Raw genomic sequence first — 20,869 nt, forward strand, 5'->3', positions numbered from 1 at the left:
CGTCTCTGTCTCCATCTCAGGCATCTCTGTTCCCGCTCTCTGCTCTTCTCCGTTAATGATCCCAGATACCTCCTCTCCTAGCCTGTAGAATTCATCACTCCCTTCCTTGTTCAAAATGGACTTTTTTAGTATATTTATTACATGATGATTTACCCCTTTCCTTCCTAAGAATCTTCAGAAAAAGAGTTAAGAGATTATACATTTCTTCATGAGCATTTTAGGCATATTTAGAATGTTTTAAATTAAAACATAGTTGTTGTGAAGTGTCTTTGAGTTGATTCCAGCCCCCATAGCGACCCTGTATAGGGTTTTTGAGGAGCAACTGTTGAGCTTGAACTGCCAACATTGCAATTCAAATGGCTTTGCAGTCTGGTGCATTAACCCACAGTGCCACACCAGGACTCCAAAACAGAAGTAAAGTGGAAAATAAATTCTGACTTTTATTTTATACAGGCATAAAGGTAGTACCCGTAAAGTCATTTAATAAATTGTTTATTGTTTGTCTTTTATTGAACATATTATGATCAAAAGTAAAAATTTCAATATCTGATTTTAAAATACAGATTTAAAATTATGCACTGATAACTGGAGTCAGTCAAAGAGCTTTCATTTAATCACTTAAAAGTCTTGATGTAGAGTTAGAGTCTCAAAATTGTGCAGTAATTTAAGAAATCAGCTTAAGTTGTGTACTGCTACTTCTCATTGGGGTTTCTCTGAATTACCAGGATAATGATTACCATTAATTTTATATTTACTTTGAGAGAAGACAAACATTTGTAGTGTACTTGCATTTGTAGAGTTTGTTTCTTTAGTATATAAGCTATGGGCTATGGCACGTAAGAAGAAAATGGCTTTTGATACTGCAGAGGGTCCTGTAGACCATTATGCTTATTGGAGTAAAAAAAATAAGGCATTTATATTAGATGTCTGCTAGTGATAGGAATTACTCATGTTTGGTAGCAATTCTTACATTTTGTATAGTTAACTAAATATTTCATGATTTGACCAAATTACCATTGCCACTGAGTGTCACTGTTAGTGTGTCCTTGTCTTACTGACAATGAGTTTCTCCTGTTGTACACTGTGCATAGTGATCTCATCCATGGTTTTCAAGTGCCTTCTGTTAATTAGCTAGGATATATGTAAAGTAATATACTGCTCAAATAGCTTAGTGTCTTATCATAAGAAAAGTTCATTTCTTGCATGTATTACTGTCCTGCAGTTGTTTGCTGTGTTTGAGCTATCGCAGCTTTATTTTGTGTGGCTATGTTTTTTGTTTTCTCGAGAAAGGTTGAAGAATGATTGACCCTTATCTGGACCATCTTGTGACAGACAGAAAGAACAATGGCCAAGTCTATGCAATGGTTCTTAAAGCTTTTGCTTATACGTGGTGTGTGTCCATCTTGTCAGCTCACCCTGCATTGGCTAAAGCAAGTCACAGGGTCAGCCCTATATAGCCCTATATAGCGTATTCCTCCTACCAGGTGACACTTAAAGTCACCTGGCAATCTGTAGGAACTTCCATTGCCTCCCGGAAGGAGGTTTTATACTGTATTTTTACTGTTCTTACAGTTAAAATGCTACATATGTGTAGAGTTATCCCCTGAGACATACATTCTTCTTTTTTTTAAACCATATAGGACTTTCTAAATGCAAGTTGTCTTACCCCTGACTGCCAAGGTGTCATTTGTAGGATTACCGTCTTCAACAGTAAAGGTGGTGTTAAGTGTGAAGTAAGTATCTAATGAGGGGGAAATCCCATTACATTGATAACCAACATTCTTAGGCTTTTTAAATATGATTTAAAGAAATGGGAGTTGCATCTTGTCTTTTTCCAAAAAAGAAAACAATAATGAATTTTAAGAAAGCAAGAAGCTTTGCTGAAACGAAGCACTCTTGCATTCTTTTATTTTCTAATAGGAAAAGGAAGTTTTTGGTTTGGTTGTTTTTACTCTTTTTTTTTGGTAGCTTTTGTTTTCTTTCTCCCTGGTAAACTTTTGGGTAGAGTAGGGCTATGTGGATCATTAGGGAGAGGGAAGAGTGACATGAGGGATTGCCTTCATTATTGGGAGACCAGCAAGTTTGGGTAGTTGTTAATGATACTCATATCTGATCTGCCGTTTTGAAAAAAGCTTTTTTTTTTTGTTCCTTCCTGAAATACTGTCTTAGTCCTCATTTCAGTAAATTGTTTTACTAAAGCTTTCTGGGCCAGAATGTCTTCACTGTTCTCTTTCAAACTAAACATTGTGTGTGCTTCTGAAATATTTGTGATTTTTGTGCTCTTATGTCATGGGAGTTTGAGATCAATTTTGGATGTCTTTGTTTTATTTAAAGTTTGAACACAAGGTCATAAAAGAAAGGTTTCCTCCAAGACCTATTCTGAAACAGAAATGTTCTAGGTAAGATTTTTAACAATAAGTTTAATGATGCTTCTTAGAATATAATTCATTAAATACAGATTTCTGAACTTTATACTGCTTTTTAAATTGGCTTTACACATATGTTGTTGTTAAGTGCCATCGAGTTGTTCCTGACTCATAGCATGCCTTTATAGGGTTTCCGAGGAGTGGTTGGTGGGTTTGAATTGTCAACCTTGCAGTTCAAACTGACCTTGTGGTCAAGTGCTTATCCTACAGTGCCATACCAGGACTCCTTTACACACACACACACACACACACACACACACACATATCCAAATAAATGGTTTTAAAATGAATTTTGTGGATATTTAAAACTAACCTAGAATTGTTAAATACTCAAAATTTGAATCAGAAACGTTTTGTGGTTGGCTTTATAAGTAAAATGTTTAACTAATACATTTGCCATTTAGTTAACAGTTATAAATATAGCTTTCAGTTTTAAACTTTATTTCCAAAAGCATTTTTCTGTTTATCTCTCTTTAGCAGACATTTTGAAACAATGACCACTTCTTACTTTTGAAATACTCAGTATACTACGACAGTCAATATCACTCTCTTTGTATCTTCTTGTTTGGATCAAATAATTCTAAGCATTTTTTCTTTTCTTTGTGGTCCTGCTTTTGTTTTTTGTTCTCAGAAGTGATTTCTTTCTTTCTTTTGTTATTTGTGACCAAGGAGTAGTAAAAGAAAAGATGAACAGGATTATTTGTTAGAGAGCATTCATTGTAGTCAGATCAACCAAATTCTCAAGTAGTGGGCCATTACTGAGATACAAAAAAAAATACTGTATTATGAGATTGGTCTTTGAAATGAACATTTATATTACATGTATTACCTCTCAGAGTAACTTATAATTTTCCTGTTTACATTAAGCAGTAATTTATATATGTGGAAATAACATCTATACAATCTGTATGTGCCATACCTAATTAGAACTTACTTAGTGATTGAGACTCTTGTTTTCATAAAACAAGTTCCCATCTTTTACATGCATGGATGAAGTTGGTAGTTGTTGCCACTGAGCAAACATACAGGCCAAGTTGTATGTACAACGGAAAACTTCTAACTTACTGCTTGCATAGTGGTTTCTACAAAGAATAGTTTATTGAACTTATTGCAGAGATGAATTATCACTAATCATAAATGTCCACCAGTCTAGGGAAAATAAAAGAGAAAGAAGAGAAAAAAATGAAGAGAAAGATCCAAAAAGAAGAAGCAAAACAACTAGCAAAACAACGACTGGAAGAAGATTTAAGAGAAAGTAATCCACCCCAAAATGAGAAGAAAGGTATGCAGAAGTCCAGGTTATTAAAAGAATTATGGACGCTTTTTAAAAATATAAATACTCCTATTCACATAAATATTGGCGTATCTTATTAACCTTTATATTAATATTGAAATTTATATTTCAGTTTAGAATTTTAGTACTATCAATGTGTTCTATTACTCCTAGAATGCTGGTTTTAGAAGCAATACTTAGGGTATCAAAATCCTACACTGCCCCTAACTCCAAGCAAATTCTTGCCTCGGTTTCCTTATCTCTGGAAGGAAGGTAGAAATAATATCCAACCTGCAGATCATGTGTTTGAGGTGCACTGTAAACTCTACTCTTTGTGGATTTTAACTTTCAAATTGTTGAGTGGTAAAAATTATTGGTTTCAAATAGTGTGAAGCAATGCTGTTTTTTTTAAAAAATAATTGTTTGAAATAATTTTTTTTCTTTCAAAGAAAAGCAGTTCATGAACGCTACCATAGAGATTACCCAGTCCAGTTCTCGATTTTAAGCGTCTTTTGTCATTGGTAATTTTACTTATTTCTTTCTGTGTATATAGTGGTTGTTAGGTTGTTAAGTGCCATCGAGTCAGTTCTGACCACAGCGACCCTGTATAGGGTTTCCTAGGAGCAGCTGGTGAGCTTGAACCGCCAACCTTGCAGTTCAAACTGGCTTTGCAGCCCAGCGCATTAACCCACAGCACAACATTCAATCTCTAGTTGCAGTTTCCTTCATTTTCTACTGTTATTATTATTTTTCCAACATGAAATATTTTACCACTTGCTGTCTTTACTTTTCATCCAGCATTCTATTAATATTTCACAAATCATTCCAAATCCTCCTTCCAATTGAGTGATTTTTCAGTGACTGCATTTTAATTATTTATGCTTAATGGGCTGCATTTATTGAATATAAGTTTTGGTAGTTGATGAGACTGGGCTAAGAAAGTTGATGAGACTGGGCTAAGAAGTGACCTTATGGAGAACTTATCTTAGAGGAGCGACTAAATGTTTTGAGTCCTGGTGTGGCACTGTAGGATAAGCAGTAGACTGCTAACTGCAAGGCCAGTGATTTCAAACCTACCAACTGCTCCTTGGAAACCCTACACAGAGTTGCTATGAGTTGGAACCGACTTGATGACACTTAATAACAAGAACAACGAACAGTAAGTTTTCAGATGTTACTGGTTGGTACAGAGTGAAGGATCGAAGGCATTTGTTTTTTAATGGTTTGGCTAAATGTGAACTTTCAGATATTTTTCAAGTGAATTTCAAAGATTGTATATTCCTCATTTAAAACACCATAAAGAGTAGCATCAGAGTCATATTATGTAATGCTGCATGATTTCTAAGTTTATATCTTTATGCATTGGTTCTCCTTTCCCTTTCATTAATCATTGTTATTATCCTCAGGAGCTGTAGGACATGTTCACACTTGTCGGTTCCTTGATGACAGAATTCTACAGTGCCTGAGTCAGTACTCTGAGAAGATCAGATCCAGTGCGCTCAATGTTTCCATGCTTATGAGGGAATTGCTTTCTTGGAAGGTTTTAAGTGTAGATGACTACACAACATGTTTTTCTAGCAGAAATTTTCTAAATGATGCAGTGGACTTTGTCATTCAGCACTTGATTAAAGAAAACAGTAGAGTCAAGACAAGAATATTTCTTCACGTTTTGAATGAGCATAAGGAAATTGAGCCCAGTGTAGCCACTTGGATTGAGAAACTTGATAGCTTTGGTATGTCACTTTATTTTGGAGAGGTATTGTTAGTAGAAACAATGAATATAGGCCTCTGAATTCTTTTTCATTTTCCTGTTTTGGGAATTGTTGGGTGGTACAAAGGCTTAACACATTCAGCTGCTAGCCAAAAGGGTTGGAGGTTCTAAAGTTCAACCAAGGGACCTTGGTAAATAAAGGGGCCTGATTATATCTTTCCCAAAAGTCAGCTATTGAAATCCCTGTGGAGCAGCACAGCGCTACTCTGACACATATGGGGTACCCTGAGTTGAAATCGATCCAGTGGCAATTGGAAAAAAAAATCCCATCATTTATGATTTTTAAAATACAATATGGTTGAAAATACTATTTCTCTCCATACTTATACTTTTTAGGTTATAAGATATACAGGCTAGAGTATACTTTTTCAAAAACTGTTAAGACAAAGTTTAGTCAATAAGAAAATCCAGACCTATAATATGCTAAACTCTTTGTAGATGTGTAAACAGAATATTTTAAACACCAAACCAAACTGAAAACAAACAAACAAACAAACAAACAAAAAACTAATTGCTGTGGAGTCAATTCTAACACACAGGACTTTACAGGACAGAGTAGAACTGCTCCATAGCATTTCCCAAGCTATGAATCTTCATGGAAGCAGACTGCCTCATCTTTCTCCTGCAGAGCACCTAGTAAATTTGAACCACTAACCTTGCAGTTAGCCACCCAATGCTTAGCCCACTGCACCACCAGGGCTCCTATTTTAGGTGCAATCTTATGTAAGTGTACCGCTTAGAATTTGCTCTCTGTGTGGCATCCTCTGGAATTGTGACTGTTTAGAGAGAAAAAGAAATTAAAGTCCAGATTCCTTAATGAAAATTGAGAACAGAAAGTGGATAGGACCAGTTGTTTAGGATCACCCCAGGGAACCCTGTGTGTAGGGATTAAGAGAAAAATCCCCCAAGTTTAGACTAGGTTTGTGAATCACCAGATTATGAAATCACCAGATATGACTTACATGTTTTGACTGGGAGAAGGGAAGCTGGGGCAAACCACTCAGCAGGTACTTGCAGAAGGCAGCTCCAGAGAGCTGAGTTGGCTGTCACTAGACTCTGCTCTCTCTGCACCTAGGAAGGTCCAGTTTATCTTGGTGACCATGTGGGAAACTAGCATGGCTCAATAGATGTCTCAGCTAGCTGCTGTTAGCCAAGACTAGAGCAGGTTTTTTGCAGCATCCCAAAGAGGGGGCCTGCCAAGCCTCTGAGAGCCACCGCTTCTTGCCTGAGATTGTATAGACTACTAGGTCTTCAGAGAATACATTCATAATTTTTTTTCCATAGAGACTAAACTAAGATGGCATCAAGCTTGGTATAGATAGGAAGCATAATGCTCCTGGGAGTATAGGTCTCCGTTGATTTGTAGTCTCAGAAAATTACTCAAGTCATAAATTTGTCACTGGCATCTACTCCTGTTAACAATACGATTTGTTGTTGTTATGAAGTGCCGTGGAGTCGGTTCTGACTCATAGCGACCCTGCATAGGGTTTCCAAGGAGGAGGGGCCATAAGATAACAATAAGATAAGTAAATTATGGACCTATCTTTTGCTTTAATCTGCTTTGAAAAATAGACTAGAGGAAGAGTTTTATCTGGGTTATGCTACGTAGGCAACAGTGCCACCTCGTGTTCATTCCAGTAAGCTGCAGTATTAGAGCCATATTGTTCGCGGGCAGAAAAATGTTTCTCTGTCCTGTGGATATAATTTATGTTTACTCTGAACAGTAAACCAAAAAAAAACCAAATGTTGCCACCATGTCAATTCCCAACTCCACGTGACTTTGTATAGGGTTTCCAAGGCTGTAAATCTTAATGGGAGTAGAAAGCCTCATCTTTCGCCCATGGAGCATCTGGTGAGTTTGAACTGCCAAACTTGCAGTCCAGTGCTTATCCTAAAACACCACCAGGATTCCTTTTGAATAGTAAAGGAATCATTATTTAAAGTTACAATTTCTATTTAAAAGTTTAAAAATGAGTTCAAGCATGTTAACTGATTAGGCTTTATAATGTTATAATGTTGTTAAGTGCCAATGAATCAGTTCTGACTCAGCGACCCTGTGTAAAGTTTCCAAGGAGTGGCTGGTGGGTTTGAACCACCAATCTTGTGGTTAGCAGTCCAGCACTTATCCTATAGTATCACTGATACAAAGTTCACACTTGCGCATTCCTGGATAGTTGATTCTGACTCATGGTAGGTAGAACTGCCCCATAGGGTTTCCAAGGCAATCTTTATGGAAACAGATTGCCGCATCTTTATTGCAGAGTGGCTGGTGGGTCCAAACCACTGACCTTTCAGTCTGCAGCTGAGCAATTAACAACAACAGTGATACTGGAGTCCTGGTGTGGCACTGTAGGATAAGCACTGGACTACTAACTGCAAGATCGAAAGGTCAGACCTACGTAACTGCTCCTTGGAAGTCCTATACAGAGTCGCTAGAGGTGGAAACGACTCGATAACACTTAACATAAACAGTGATACTATAGAAGAAAAGACCTGGCAATTTGCTTCCATTAAGATTGTAGTCAAGAAAACTTGTGGAGCAGTTCTCCTCTGTAACATAGGATCACCATGAGCCAGGATTGACTAGATAGTAAGCAACAGTAACATTATTTAAGGAATTCAAATCAATACTTTCATCTAAGTCTAAGAAGAATAACTACATTGATAACCTTATTAAACTATTAGGAAGATAAGATGGAGTCTTGGTGTGGCACTGTAGGATAAGCACTGGATCGCAAAGTTGGTTTGAACTTCCAGATCAGGAGTTCAAATCTACCAACCACTCCTCAGAAGCCCTATGCAGGGTTTGCTAATGAGTCGCAACAACAAAGATAAGACTTAATTATAATTAGCATATCAGGTTAATTGTTGCTGCTGCTATTAAGTGCCATGAAATCTGACTCATAGCAACCCTGTATAGGGTTTCTAAGGCTATAAATCTTTGTAGGTGCAGAAATGCCTCTTCTTTATCCCATAGAACTACTGATGGGCTCAAAACACTGACCTTGTGGTTTACAATTCAGTGTGTATTATATAGAACCAACATGCTCCCCAATGTTAAGTAGTGTTTATAAAATGCATAATAGCATTTGATGACAAACTTGAACAAATTTGTTCTAAGTATTTGAATGTTTTCTCTGACAATGTAAACCAGATAAAATGGAACTGCTTATAAAAGTTGTGAAACAGAGTGTGGTTTAATAAATAGCAAGTAATTTTTCTCCCCTTCAGATTTGGGTTTTGTTTTCATTACAGGCTTGAATGCTGCAGTACCTTTTCTTTCTCGTTATGGGGAGTCTCTGAAGGACCTGGATTTTACCATTGTGAGTTCTCTCTGGAATGAGAAATATGGTTCAAAGCTAGGCTCTATAGAAGGAAAGACATTTGAATATTTCTGTGAGCCGACATCTTCCAAAGAAGCTCGCTGTTTAATATGGCTGCTAGAAGACCACAGAAAGAAGTTTCCAACATTGCATACTGCTTTAGATGAATTCTTCGGTATACTGGGTATGTGGACCAAGTTTCAGCTTATTTATATCTAGTTTTAGAAAAGAAGTCTTTGAAGGACCTAGCTTATTTAAATACTCAGGGAAAATAGCAAAAAGTTACTATTGTATAGCCCGCTTACTTGAGGCAATTTAGTGGTTGAGAATGCTGTTTTTTTGGGGTTTTTTAAAAATGTGAAGCTTGTTTTGTTTTACCATGCCACACTCTTTAAGTTTGGTAGAGATATTCAGATGGATACTTTCCCTTAACCACATACCATAGTATTCCCCTCTTAGTTTTTTTCAGTCGAGGCAAAAATTGTATATTAAATGAATGGTATTCATTAGCAAATGGTTTGATTTTTAGCATTCAAGAAAACACTGGAATGTGGCAAGGAGGTGATGTTTGCAGAATCTAGAGCAGATGTTACATCTGTTTTAGTGGAAACAGAACTAAACAGGAGCTGAATAAACTGTTGTGTAGTATTTTCCTTCATTCAACTCATTAAAACTTAAGTGTGTAGTCCTCATGCTTCAAAGCCCTATGCTAGGTATTGACAAGGAATCCAGGAAAGCTTATGGTAGTCCCTTAGGACTTTATGTTTCTAGAAAAAGGAATTGAGATGAGTGTACAGGTTCTTGTAAGATGGTAGTGACCTCAGCAGAAAAGGACCAGAGAAAGTGCTGAGGAGGCTCAAAGGAAGGATTCAGTCCTGAACATTCTCCTTGCAGAGGTTGAGATAGGTGGTGAGCATTGCGTGGAATGGGATATTGAATGATACTGGGGAGTAAAGAGGTTGGGTGGACGGGAATCATGGTACACATTTGAATAACGGCATGGAGTCCAGTTTGGCAGAGACTAAGACAGAAAACAAAAATGCTTGCTGGCGTTGTGTCAGTTCCAATTCAGGGTAACCCCTTGTGTTACAGAGTAGAATAGAACTCCAATGAGTTTTCTTGGATAACTAGCTACATTCCTTAACAAATTTTGATCTTAGTGTCCTCATCATTAAAATGAGACCATTTTGAGCAAATGATCCTCTGACCTCAAAATAATAATACTTTAGATGTTAAGTGAATGTTAACTTCTTACATTTGGTACAAGGAGCTCTGGTAGTGTAGTGATTGCGAGTCGGGCTGCTAATCTCAAGGTCAGCAGTTCGAAACTACCAGCTGTTCTGCAGAAGAAATATGAGACTTTCCGCTTCTGTGAAGATTTACTGCCTCAGAAAACCTATACAGGGTCTCTAAGAGTCGGAACCAACTCCACAGCACACCACCACCACATTTGGTGCATCTGTGTTTTATGGTAATTCTTCCCACAGCCCTTCCTTCAGAGTCAGAAGTCAGCTTTACATAATATCAGGGGTAAGACTTTTAAAGTGTAGACTTCTTGTTTTAAAAGGTATAATTAAAGGAGTCCAACCTTGTTTAAAAGTGACACCCATTATAAAATACAGGTGCAGGGTCAGGGCCTGCCAGTGACAAACTTAGTAATGTGTGGTTCTTAGGAAGGAGCACACTCAACTATAGATGGCTTTATTTTTCCAGGATTCCGCTCCTTGACTGGAAGGTGACACACTACCTGATAGCCTGACTTTATTGCCATCAGTTTGCGGCTGCTGGTAATAAAATGCTGTTCTGGGACTGAGCTTACAAAACCCAATGCATGCTTGGATCACACAGCGGAAGAACTGAAAGGACACAGTTTGCTCTGAGTGTGCATTCTGCCTGATACTTGTGCTCTGTGCCTAAAACACATGGCCCATTGGCTGTGACTTTTTCTGTTCTTAGTCATAGAGTTGGAAGCCACCAACCACATGACTGGCCAGCCCTGCAGGTTCTCAGTGCCTCCGTGCCCTGCCTCCCACCCTTATTCCAAATGTTCCCATTGTATCTTTTCATTGATAGGATTATATATATATCTATATATTAACACTTTTCAGAACCCACTGATTTTATAAATAGGAGTGCTCAATAATATCAGTGCTATGGTAATTGGGAGCCTTTGACCTCCCTTCTGAAGACAAATACCAAATTTCCGTCTGGTATTTCTGTGTCACAGCCAACAGGCCCCTTAAACAGAGTTTGGATAAACCTGCTCATCAGAGACCTTTTTTCCTATATCTCAGTTAAAGATATCAATATCTTTATATATCTAGTTTTTACTAAGAAACCCTGGAATTAGTCGTGGTTCCAATCTACACCTATCTAGCTTGTCACCAATCCAAATAAGCTTTGTTTTTGATCTATACTTTTCTGTCTTGACTGTTCTATGCTAGAACCTTATTTATCTATGATTAGACTATTGCAGTAGGCTCCAAACAGGCCTCCATGCCTTCTTTAGATGCTCTCACTCCAAGTCATCTTCCTGCTCTATTGCTACTATAACCTGTTCTTCTAGAACATCATTCTGATCCTCGACTCTGTTGCGGAAATGTTTGCTTAGTTCACCTTATCTCTGCAGGTTCATTGTCTCTTCTAATCTGCCTTCTTGATATACACACCCGGCTTGTTCCTGAGCCCAAACCTCCCTGTTCTTCTGCCTCTTGCCTTTGCTTATGCAGATCCTTCAGACCCAGCCCACACCTTTGCTTGCTTATTTCAAGTGGAACCCAACTGTCCTTTCAGCCCTGCCCCTCCTTTGGCCTCTTTTCCTTGAAGATTTTTGTACTCCATCTTCCCTTCCATTGTTTTTTTACCTTGGCACGTAGCACCCAGAGTTCTAGTTGCTTGCCTGCTTATCTCTGTATTCCCAGCACTTTAGCATAGCGTTTGGCACATAGATGATGTCCAAATTATTCTACACTGGATTGAAGTTTTGTGGCTTTCTATGATTAGTTTCCCATTTAGTTATTTATCTTCCCATTCCTCTCTAGTTTCTAAATTATGCTTGTGTCAAAGCCAAATAAAGAGTAGAACATATTCTCTATTAGTAGTATCTGGGTTAGTTTTCTTGAAGGCTTTGTTATTATATGTCCATATGAATATTTAGTTTCCTCCTAAAATGTTCGGTATCTTCTTACAGACAGCAGCTGCACGGTGCTAAGGAAACAGGACAATCCTGACTCCTTGGTAAGTGATTTGATCAGTACCAGTGCTAAGCTAAATGCGAAGTAAGGGAAGAGAGAGGACCCACACAAGTGTTTGTTGGCATCACATTCCAGAGCCAAATTTAGAGGATTTCTGGATAACGTATACCATTGAATTAGAAAATTTAATCTCAACCTTCTTTTTGGAATTGGCACAGTAATCAGCCAGTTCTGAGGCTTAAGTTAGAACAGGGCCCATAAAGTCTCACAACTAAGAATTGTTAATATTAAAAATAGGAAGTGTTCTTGAGTTACATCCTGGCATACAAATGAAGTTATCTCCAGTCATTAAAATGTTAATGTTTCGTTCTAAAAGGAAAGCAGAATCTTGGTGCAGTGCTATAGGATCTGCACTGGACTGCTAACCACAAGGTTGATGGTTCAAAACCACTAGATGTTCCTTGGAAACCCGATGCAGGATCGCTGTGAGTTGGAACTGACTCAAAAGTGCTTAACAACAACAAAAAAAGAAGAGCCAAGGGCCTTTTTTTTTGAGTGGTCCAAACTGAGTTGGACTTAAAACAATCCCAGAGGAATTTTTTTCCTTCTAGGTAGTAGTTGCCTTTATCCTTTTTTTAGTTGTTGTTGTTAGGTGCCATTGAGTTGGTACCGATTCATAGCGACCTTATTATGCACAGCAGAATGAAACACTGCCCGATCCTGGGCCAACCTCACTATTGTTGCCATGCTTGAGCCCATTGATGCTGCCATTTAGCAGTTTAGGAATTCTTTATTGTAGAAAAATGATTGCATTGAGAAAAAAAAAGGTGCTTCAAAGAGAAAGATGCATATTTATTGATTTATAGTATCAAGGCATATCAATTGAAATTTTGTCTTAATCTGTGTGACCAAATATTAGAGGGCTTCAAAGTTTGTAGAAAATGTCTGTTATCTTTTCATTCAGTTTTTCCAAGGACTTTTTGAAGCCACCTCAGTGCTCTGATAAGTATGGAAGCTAACGTATTCTCTGAGTAGGTAATTGGGTTGTCTGAATTTACTATTTTGCCCCATTGTCTGGTCAGGTGCAGAATGCCTAGTAAAAGGAGTGTTAAAATGCCATTAGTGTGTAATTGCAATTACTTAAAAAGAGTGAATAATTACTTGAAGTAACATAAACCCTATTGCTCAAAAGGAGTTTAAAATGTTGGGACAGTTTAATTTGAGTTTAACATTAGAAATCATTAGATTTTTACTTATTTTCTGTTACAAACATAGAGCCCTGGCATGGCACCATAGGGTAAGCACTGGACTGCTAACCACACAGTTGGCAGCTCAAACCCCCCAGCCAACTCTCGGAAACCCTAAATAGGATCACTGTGAGTTGGAACTGACTTTCAATGGCATACAACATCATTATGAACTTGACACTTGAACTGAAATATTGTCTATAGAATTTATGACTAGTCTGTGGAAATCAGTATAATTTCATTATATTGCACTTCAAAATGCTATGTTTTGGGTTTCATTGATAATGTTGGGCTTTTTTTTTTTTTTTTCATTTTTTTAGTATGTTTCTACAAAGGTGAAAAACAAAGGGAAGAAAAAGAAGCCAAAAGATCTAAAGGTATGGGGTATTTTGTATATTATTCATGTCTAGCCTTGCTGAAAAATTAATGAACTATGCAAATTAGAATTAACCAGTTCTTGGAATGTTTTGAAAAAACATTTTGTAGAGAAAGAATTTCTAGGCTTTCATTTGAATGTATTTTGGCAGTCTTAACATTTTAAGGGAATTTAAGGTTCATATAAAGAACTCTTGAAAGAGGCTTAATTCTTTTTCTTTCTTTCTTTCTTTTTTAAAGTTTTTATTGTGAATTGAATGATAGTTTACATGGGAGAACATTGGTTTTACACTCATCGTATTGCATTTTGTTGCATTGGAATGATTACAGTGCCCTCTGTGCATCATCATTCAACAGTATTTGCTTCTATTCCCTCTGTTTTTGTTAGTTTTTTTTTTTTTGGGTGGGGGGTTGTACACAAAACACTCAGGAATAAATATAATCATTTAAACAACCAAAGGGCACATTTTGCAAGCCTGCGTCCTTCCAGAACACAGCTTGTCTCTTTCCATGAGTCTAGAGCCCTCAGCTGCTCTATCTCTAAGAGAGTTAATTCTTTATTGCCTCTTTTGTTTTTTAGGTAGGATTTTTTATGTAGGATTCTGTATGAGTGGTCTTAGAGCAGAGTGGCCAAGAAGTTTGTCTCATCAGTCATTTAGGTTCTACCAGTGACTAACTGGGCCCTTTATTTGCTTTGCCATGTCCTAGTATCCTCATCTGTATAGCAGTAGTAATAGCGATGCCTGTTATTAATAACTATAAAAGTTATTGTGCATATCTGCTCTGAAACACATGAATTGGAATTGACTGGATGACAACTAGGTTGATTTTTTTGGTATTATTCCTAAACTGAATTTTATACGGAGGTAAGAAAGCAGAATAATAGTTTCTAGTAGCTAAATAGCTTTTGTTGGAATTCATTCAAATATTTATTATCTAAACTACTTCAGACTGAAATGAGGAATAATAATTCCCATAGCAGAATCTTGGAATTGATAGAATTCCTTTCCTTCCTCTTACTTGAGGTTCACTCCAAGCCCATGTGATAACTAGGGCATTGCTTATAAATTTCACATGGCTGTTGTATAATGGGGGTTGGGAGGGGGATCATTAGGGGAACCCCAGAGTAAGAGTGCAAGCAGGTATTACAGAAAGATGAGAGCAGCTTATAAATTCCACCAAAAGTTTTCTTTCATTATTGATCCTTTCCTCATTTCTTTAGTTTAGCTGATGTGGAAGTTTGATCTGAGTGACATTTAAATTATTCTTGGAGCTTTGGAAGCTACCCTAAATATTCGTTTGGACCTATTAATGGTGTCTGACAGTGGTGTGCAACATCATCATCATGTTATTACTGAAACCTATATTACTGTCTGTTCAGGACCAGGAACTGTATGTTCCTGTTCAAATTTACATAGGTCTTATATATTGGAAATTGACCTGCTTATTTATATAAACAGCAGTTTTCATGGAATTTTTAGGTAAAAATCGTTGTCATTTTTCTGTCTTTTAAACCAGCCTATGTTAGTTGGGTCTGGAACTCCTTCAATAAAACCATGTGTTACAAGTGAGACTGCGATTAAAAGTGATAACAAAAAGTAAGTACAATTAACATTTTTTTGGTCATTTAACTCAAGGGTTTTAATAAGCAGTGTTAATTTTTTAAACTTGAGTTTTACTTCCTTAACACCTATGTCTAAAATTGTACATCTTTTATGACAAACTGATGTGACCCATCTAGTTGAGTTTATAGCATAGCCTATTGGTGTTAAGAATTCAGACAAATTATTTTAAAGTTACAAACTGATGCTATTAATTAATATAAGCGTATATTGAGAACTTCTATGTATAGGACACTATGGGAAATTCCTAGAAAAATGTTATTTACAATATCCAGTGAAGAGACTGTTGTGCTGCTGATGTTGTTGATAAGTACTGTCAAGTCAGGTTTGACTCATGGTGACCCTGTATAGGTTTCCAAGGAGTGGCTGGTGAGTTATTTTTTCTCATTAGAACTTAAGTAAGTTCTAATAGCTAGAACTTGCATTCATGGTCGTGAATTATTTAAGTCTAGGAGTTGTGCTAAAAATTACTAGCAATTGTTATAATGGGGAGATGTTATGGAGACTGCATATGAAATTACAGTTTAACCTTAGATGCTAGGGAATTTCAGTGGCAACTGATGGTTAAAACTTAGTTTTCAAGAAACAGACAAAAAGAAGAAATAAAACTAGAGAGGAGCAATGATTTTTTTAAGATCTCATTTTCCTTTCCTTTATAGACCAAAACCCCACAAATTATTTTTCTCATATTTCTTAAGTGAGTTCTAATAGCTAGAACTTGCAGTCATTGCCATGAATTATGTAAGTCTAGGAGTTGTGCAGTGTTAAAATAATAATAGTTTATATTTAGATGAACCCATACTTACATCCCAGAGTCCTGGTGTGGCGCTGTGGGTTAATTCACCAGACTGCAAAGCCATTTGAACTGCAAGGTCAGTGGTTCAAGCTCACCAGCTGCTCCTTGGAAACCGTATATGGGGTCCCTATGGGTTGAAACTGACTTGACAGCACTTAACAACAACAACACTATTCTAAGGATTTTAAACGTAAGAACTCATTTAATCCACCCATCTCCCCCTAAAAGATAACTTCACTGCTATCAAGTTGACTCCAACTACTAGCGACCCCATGGAACAGAGTAGAACGTCTTCCTAGGGTTTCCAAGGCTGTCATTCTTTGCTGAAGTAGACAGCCTCATCTTTCTTCCACAGAACAGCTGGTGGGTTTGAACCATCCACCTTTCAGTTAGCAGCCCAACACTTAACCCACTGCACTACCAGGGTTCCCTCCTAGGAGATAAATACTGATATGTCCATTTTACAGATAAGGAAACTAAAGTACAGAGTAGTGAAATAACTTGGCTAAGCAGATTCAAACCAGGGTCATAGAGCTCATATTCAAACTACTCTGTCTTTTTTAAAGTGGTGGAATGCTCCCCTCCACACCCTTTTTTTGGTCTTTTTAAATCAGCACATTTTACCAGTTTCAGTCTTACTTTCACTTAATAGCAATTATAGTAAAATCTCTTGTTTTTCTCTCAATTGCTTTATAAGTTCTAATTAATGTAATTCAATAGTTTTTAAAACCAGTAGGTTTTTTTAAAAAATTTGCTCTTTGTAGAAAGAATAAAGAGTTAATTAAAAGTACCAACTGAGAATGTCAGGTATAATTTCTTGTGCATTAAATTATATGGTAACTTTTGTTTTTGCATTGTAATACTGAATAATAGTTACCATCTTGGTGTGGGGTTTTTTGTTTGTTTTCAATTTAAGTATTCTGGTTCACCCAAAATTCTATTATTCACAAACTGGTTTTCGTCTACAGAGGTAGTTCAAGTTCTTCAGGCCCCTTTGCGGTACCCCAGCATCTTCGAAAAGATGTTGAAGAATTTGAAGCTTACTATAAAAAAAAGCAACAGCAAGATAAAGAATATGTTGCCCGGAGTAAGAAGAGTGAAACAAACCCAAAGCAAAAATGTTCAACTCTATATGAGTGAGTAGTTTAACATCCCTATAACTATTATTTTATACTGTAACACTGCCAGTTAAAATATGAAATGCTTAACTGATGTCTCTTATATTTATTAAGAGAATCATTTATTGACTTATAACCCTTGGGGAAGAAAAGTCGTTTTTAGAGCTTTTGCCACATATTATAAAGTTACTGGAGAACTTCTAATGAATAATTTTCAAGTCCTAATTATTGGTTTTGTCACTGTGAGTTGCTAATATAGATACCTTCTACTTCTAAAACTGACCTGCTATAAGGAGCTCTGGTAGCGTAGTGGTTACGAATCGGCCTGCGAACCTTAAGGTCAGTGGTTCGAAAATACCAGCCGCTCCGCGGGAGAAAGATGAGGCTTTCTACTCCCGTAAGGATTTACACCCTCGGAAACCCTGTACAGGGTCAAATATGGGTCGGCTCCAACTCGAAGGCACTTAACAACAACAAATGTTCTATTAGAATATATCCTATAAATGTCATTACCTTTCCATCAGGAATTCTCTGGTATCCATTTAATATGGCTCTTTGTATTCTCTGTTCTTAGAATGATGTGTGCAACTTTTTGGAATCTCATAATTCCAGTAATATATAATGAAGCTTACTGAACTGTTACCCTTTTCTTGAGGAAGGGATACCAGGAAGCCATTATTCCTTCATCCAGGATTATTATACAGCTGTAAAACCCTGTACTTAGCATAATAATGGAGACTTGTGTTCCTGACATAGAGCTAATGGAAAGGAAACATATGTTTTGTTTTTAGTAAGTGGAGTTTGAGTTAGTTGAAAATGTGAGTGTGAAGTTCAGCAATTAAGTTTGAGTAAGCAGGATAAAATGATTGAGTATAGAGTTCAAGATAATCTAGAAAACAACTTACAATTTTGAAATTGGTATCAATAAGTTGTTGTTATGTTGTTAAGTGCCATCGAGTCGTTTCCGACCCATAGCGACCCTGTACAGGGTTTCCAAGGCTGTAAATCTTTACGGGAGCAGAACGCCTCATCTTTCTCCTGCGGAACAGCTGGTAGTTTCGAACTGCTGGCCTTAAGGTTCGCAGCCCGATTCGTAACCACTACGCTAAAAAAGCCCCAAACCCTTTGTTGTCAATTTGATTCCAACTCATAGTGACCCTATAGAACAGAGTGTTGTTGTTAAGTGCCGTCGAGTCGGTTCTAACCCGTAGCAACCCTGTATAGGGTTTCCGAGGAGCGGCTGGTGAGCTTGAACTGCCTGCCACCCTTGCAGTTCAAACCAACTTTTCAGTCCAGCGCATTAACCCACAGTGCCACATCAGGACTCCATAGGACAGAGCAGAAGTCTGTAAATCTTTAAGGAAGCAAACTGCTACATCTTTTGCAGAATTGCTAGTGGGCTTGAGCTGCTGACTTTCAGTTAGCTGAGTGCGTAACTGTTGCACCATCAGGGTTCCCAGTAATGCACAAGACCTTCCTGAACAAGAAATTGAGGGCTACACCCGAAGTAGAAGAGTAATTTAAAAGTCAGCTCTCCATATTTACTCATCCATATTTTGTCATTTCATCTATTTTCCTCATGTGCATCATTCCTTTCCAGTCTAGTTTTATGCTCTTGGGTCCATCTTCATAGTTTTTCAGTAGAGTTGAAAATGCTGGGCAAATCATATTTCCAGAGAACTCCATGGAAAGAGCTATCAAACTACACTCCTATGTTTTAAAGTGTGCTAGACTTAAAGCTTCCAAAACTGGTGCTGTAACATGTGATTTTTGGCAGCTCAATATATTACCATTATCTGTGGTCAGGGGGGAGTAAGCAACTGTATGGGGAAACAAATAGGCTGATTTATTTGTATTTGAAGTAGAATTTTACCTTATAATACAAGAAAGCCAAGAAATGACAGAAAGTTACCCCTCGAAACATAATTCTTTCTGTGAATTTTTAGAAGTAAATATATGGTGGCTTAAGAATGATGGTTCCTTTTCTTGGCCAATGGATGAAAGAAAGGAAAGTGAAAGCAAGGAGTAGAAAAACCATTGCAGAAGAAGTCGGGAACACTGGGATAATGGCTACGATTTAAGCAGAGTTTCAAACCAATTCTTCCTGTTCTGTCGTGGTTGACGAAGCAAAACCAGAGGGACCTGAATTTGTAAAATGTGGATGAACCTGGACAATTACTAGAATGGGAAACATTACGGGTTGATGCCCTATTAGAGACTTAATCTCCCTTTTAGAAAATAAGGGCAGCATACATGTTGCATAGAAATCAAATCTCTTGATTTAGCACAGTTGGAAACAAACAGTGCTTTTCTCAAAGCTGTGCCACTGCACCACACTGAATGAGTCTATAACTTTCCACAGTGCTGGGAATAGTCTAATCTCCCACATCATGCTCCTCTAAAAAGTCTCCCCTTCCAAGGCTTCGACCTGTAATCTTCTCAGTTCTGGTTGTCATTCTGCTTTACACAATTAAAAACATTTTTTTTTTTTTCGCTTTCCATTGCAAATTGAGTGAAGGTTTGCAGAGCAAATCATCAGTTTTACATCCAGTAAATCACGGTTTTTTTTTTTCATTTCAATGATTGCATCCCTGTCATGTAAAACAGTTAGCCTGCTTCCTCCCTGTGGTTCCTATTTCCTTTCCACCTTCCTTTCCAAACCCTCTGAAACTCGTCCCCAGGTAAATGTTGCTGTTTTGACCTCAAATGGTTGACAATTCCGTGGTGTGCATACCTCACTAATGTTGTCCCTGCTGTATGCATATCCACCACTTGATTGAAAATTGGGCTATGAGAGTAAGCTGTATTCCAGACCTAAAGGAGGGTGGCCAAGGGCTATAGTCTCAGGTTCCTCCAGTCTCTTTCTAACCAGTAAGCTTGGTCTTTTTTATGATTTTGAGTTTTGTCCTGCACTGTCGCTCATTCTATCTGGGACCTTTTAATGTGATCCCTTTCAAAGTAGTTGGTTACGGTAGCCGGGCACCATCTAGTTCTTCTGGCCTTAGAGCTGTGGAGACTGATATTTACATGTTCCATTTGTACATTGACTAATTGATTCTAAGCATCTTCAGTTCTCATCACTCTTCTTTCTTCTGCATACCCAAATTTTAAAAATTCAAGTCTCTTTAAATTTCACTTCTCTGAGCATGACTGAACTGATTCAAATCAGTTTGGAGACCTGAATTTAACCTTTTCTTTTCATTAGTATTCTTGCCATAATACTGAATTATAAAGAAATTATATTCGTGATATTTTAGACCCAGTGTTTATCTTATAGCAATTACTTTTCAGAGGCACAAAGGTACCTTTGCATTTCAAATAGAATCAAAGACCACAGCCTTTAGTGTGGATTGCACATCAATGTAAAGAAAACAAAAATCCTCACAACTGGACCAATAAATGACATTATGATTAGTGGAGAAAAGCTTGAAGTTGTCAAAGACTTCATTTTGTTTGGACCCATGATCAACACTCATGGAAGCAGCAGTCAGTAAATCAAACTACATATTGCATTGGGCAAATCTGCTGCACGAGACCTCTCTAAAGCGTTCAAGAGCAAAAATACCAGTAGTTGGACTAAGGTACGCCTGACTCAGGCCATGATATGTTCAATAGCGTCACATACATGTGAAAGTTGGACAGTTAATAAGGAAAGCTATAAAAGAACTGATGCATTTGAGTTATGGTGTTGGAGAAGAATATTGAAGGTACCCTAGACTGCCAG

At 37.4% G+C, this 20,869-nt stretch overlaps 1 protein-coding gene across 1 annotated transcript in view; it reads left to right on the forward strand.

Moving 5' to 3' along the window:
• The window catches only part of TTC3 (tetratricopeptide repeat domain 3), a 136,018-nt gene that overhangs the window by 59,282 nt on the left and 55,867 nt on the right, over positions 1-20,869 (forward strand). Inside the window, 9 exon segments of the mRNA XM_006862609.1 lie at positions 1,641-1,733; positions 2,335-2,399; positions 3,575-3,708; positions 5,109-5,432; positions 8,726-8,977; positions 11,984-12,030; positions 13,555-13,611; positions 15,128-15,194; positions 16,998-17,163. Coding sequence (XP_006862671.1) covers positions 1,641-1,733; positions 2,335-2,399; positions 3,575-3,708; positions 5,109-5,432; positions 8,726-8,977; positions 11,984-12,030; positions 13,555-13,611; positions 15,128-15,194; positions 16,998-17,163 — 1,205 coding nt within the window.

Source organism: Chrysochloris asiatica, unplaced genomic scaffold, assembly GCF_000296735.1.
Source record: "Chrysochloris asiatica unplaced genomic scaffold, ChrAsi1.0 scaffold00049, whole genome shotgun sequence".
Taxonomy (NCBI): Eukaryota; Metazoa; Chordata; class Mammalia; order Afrosoricida; family Chrysochloridae; genus Chrysochloris; species Chrysochloris asiatica.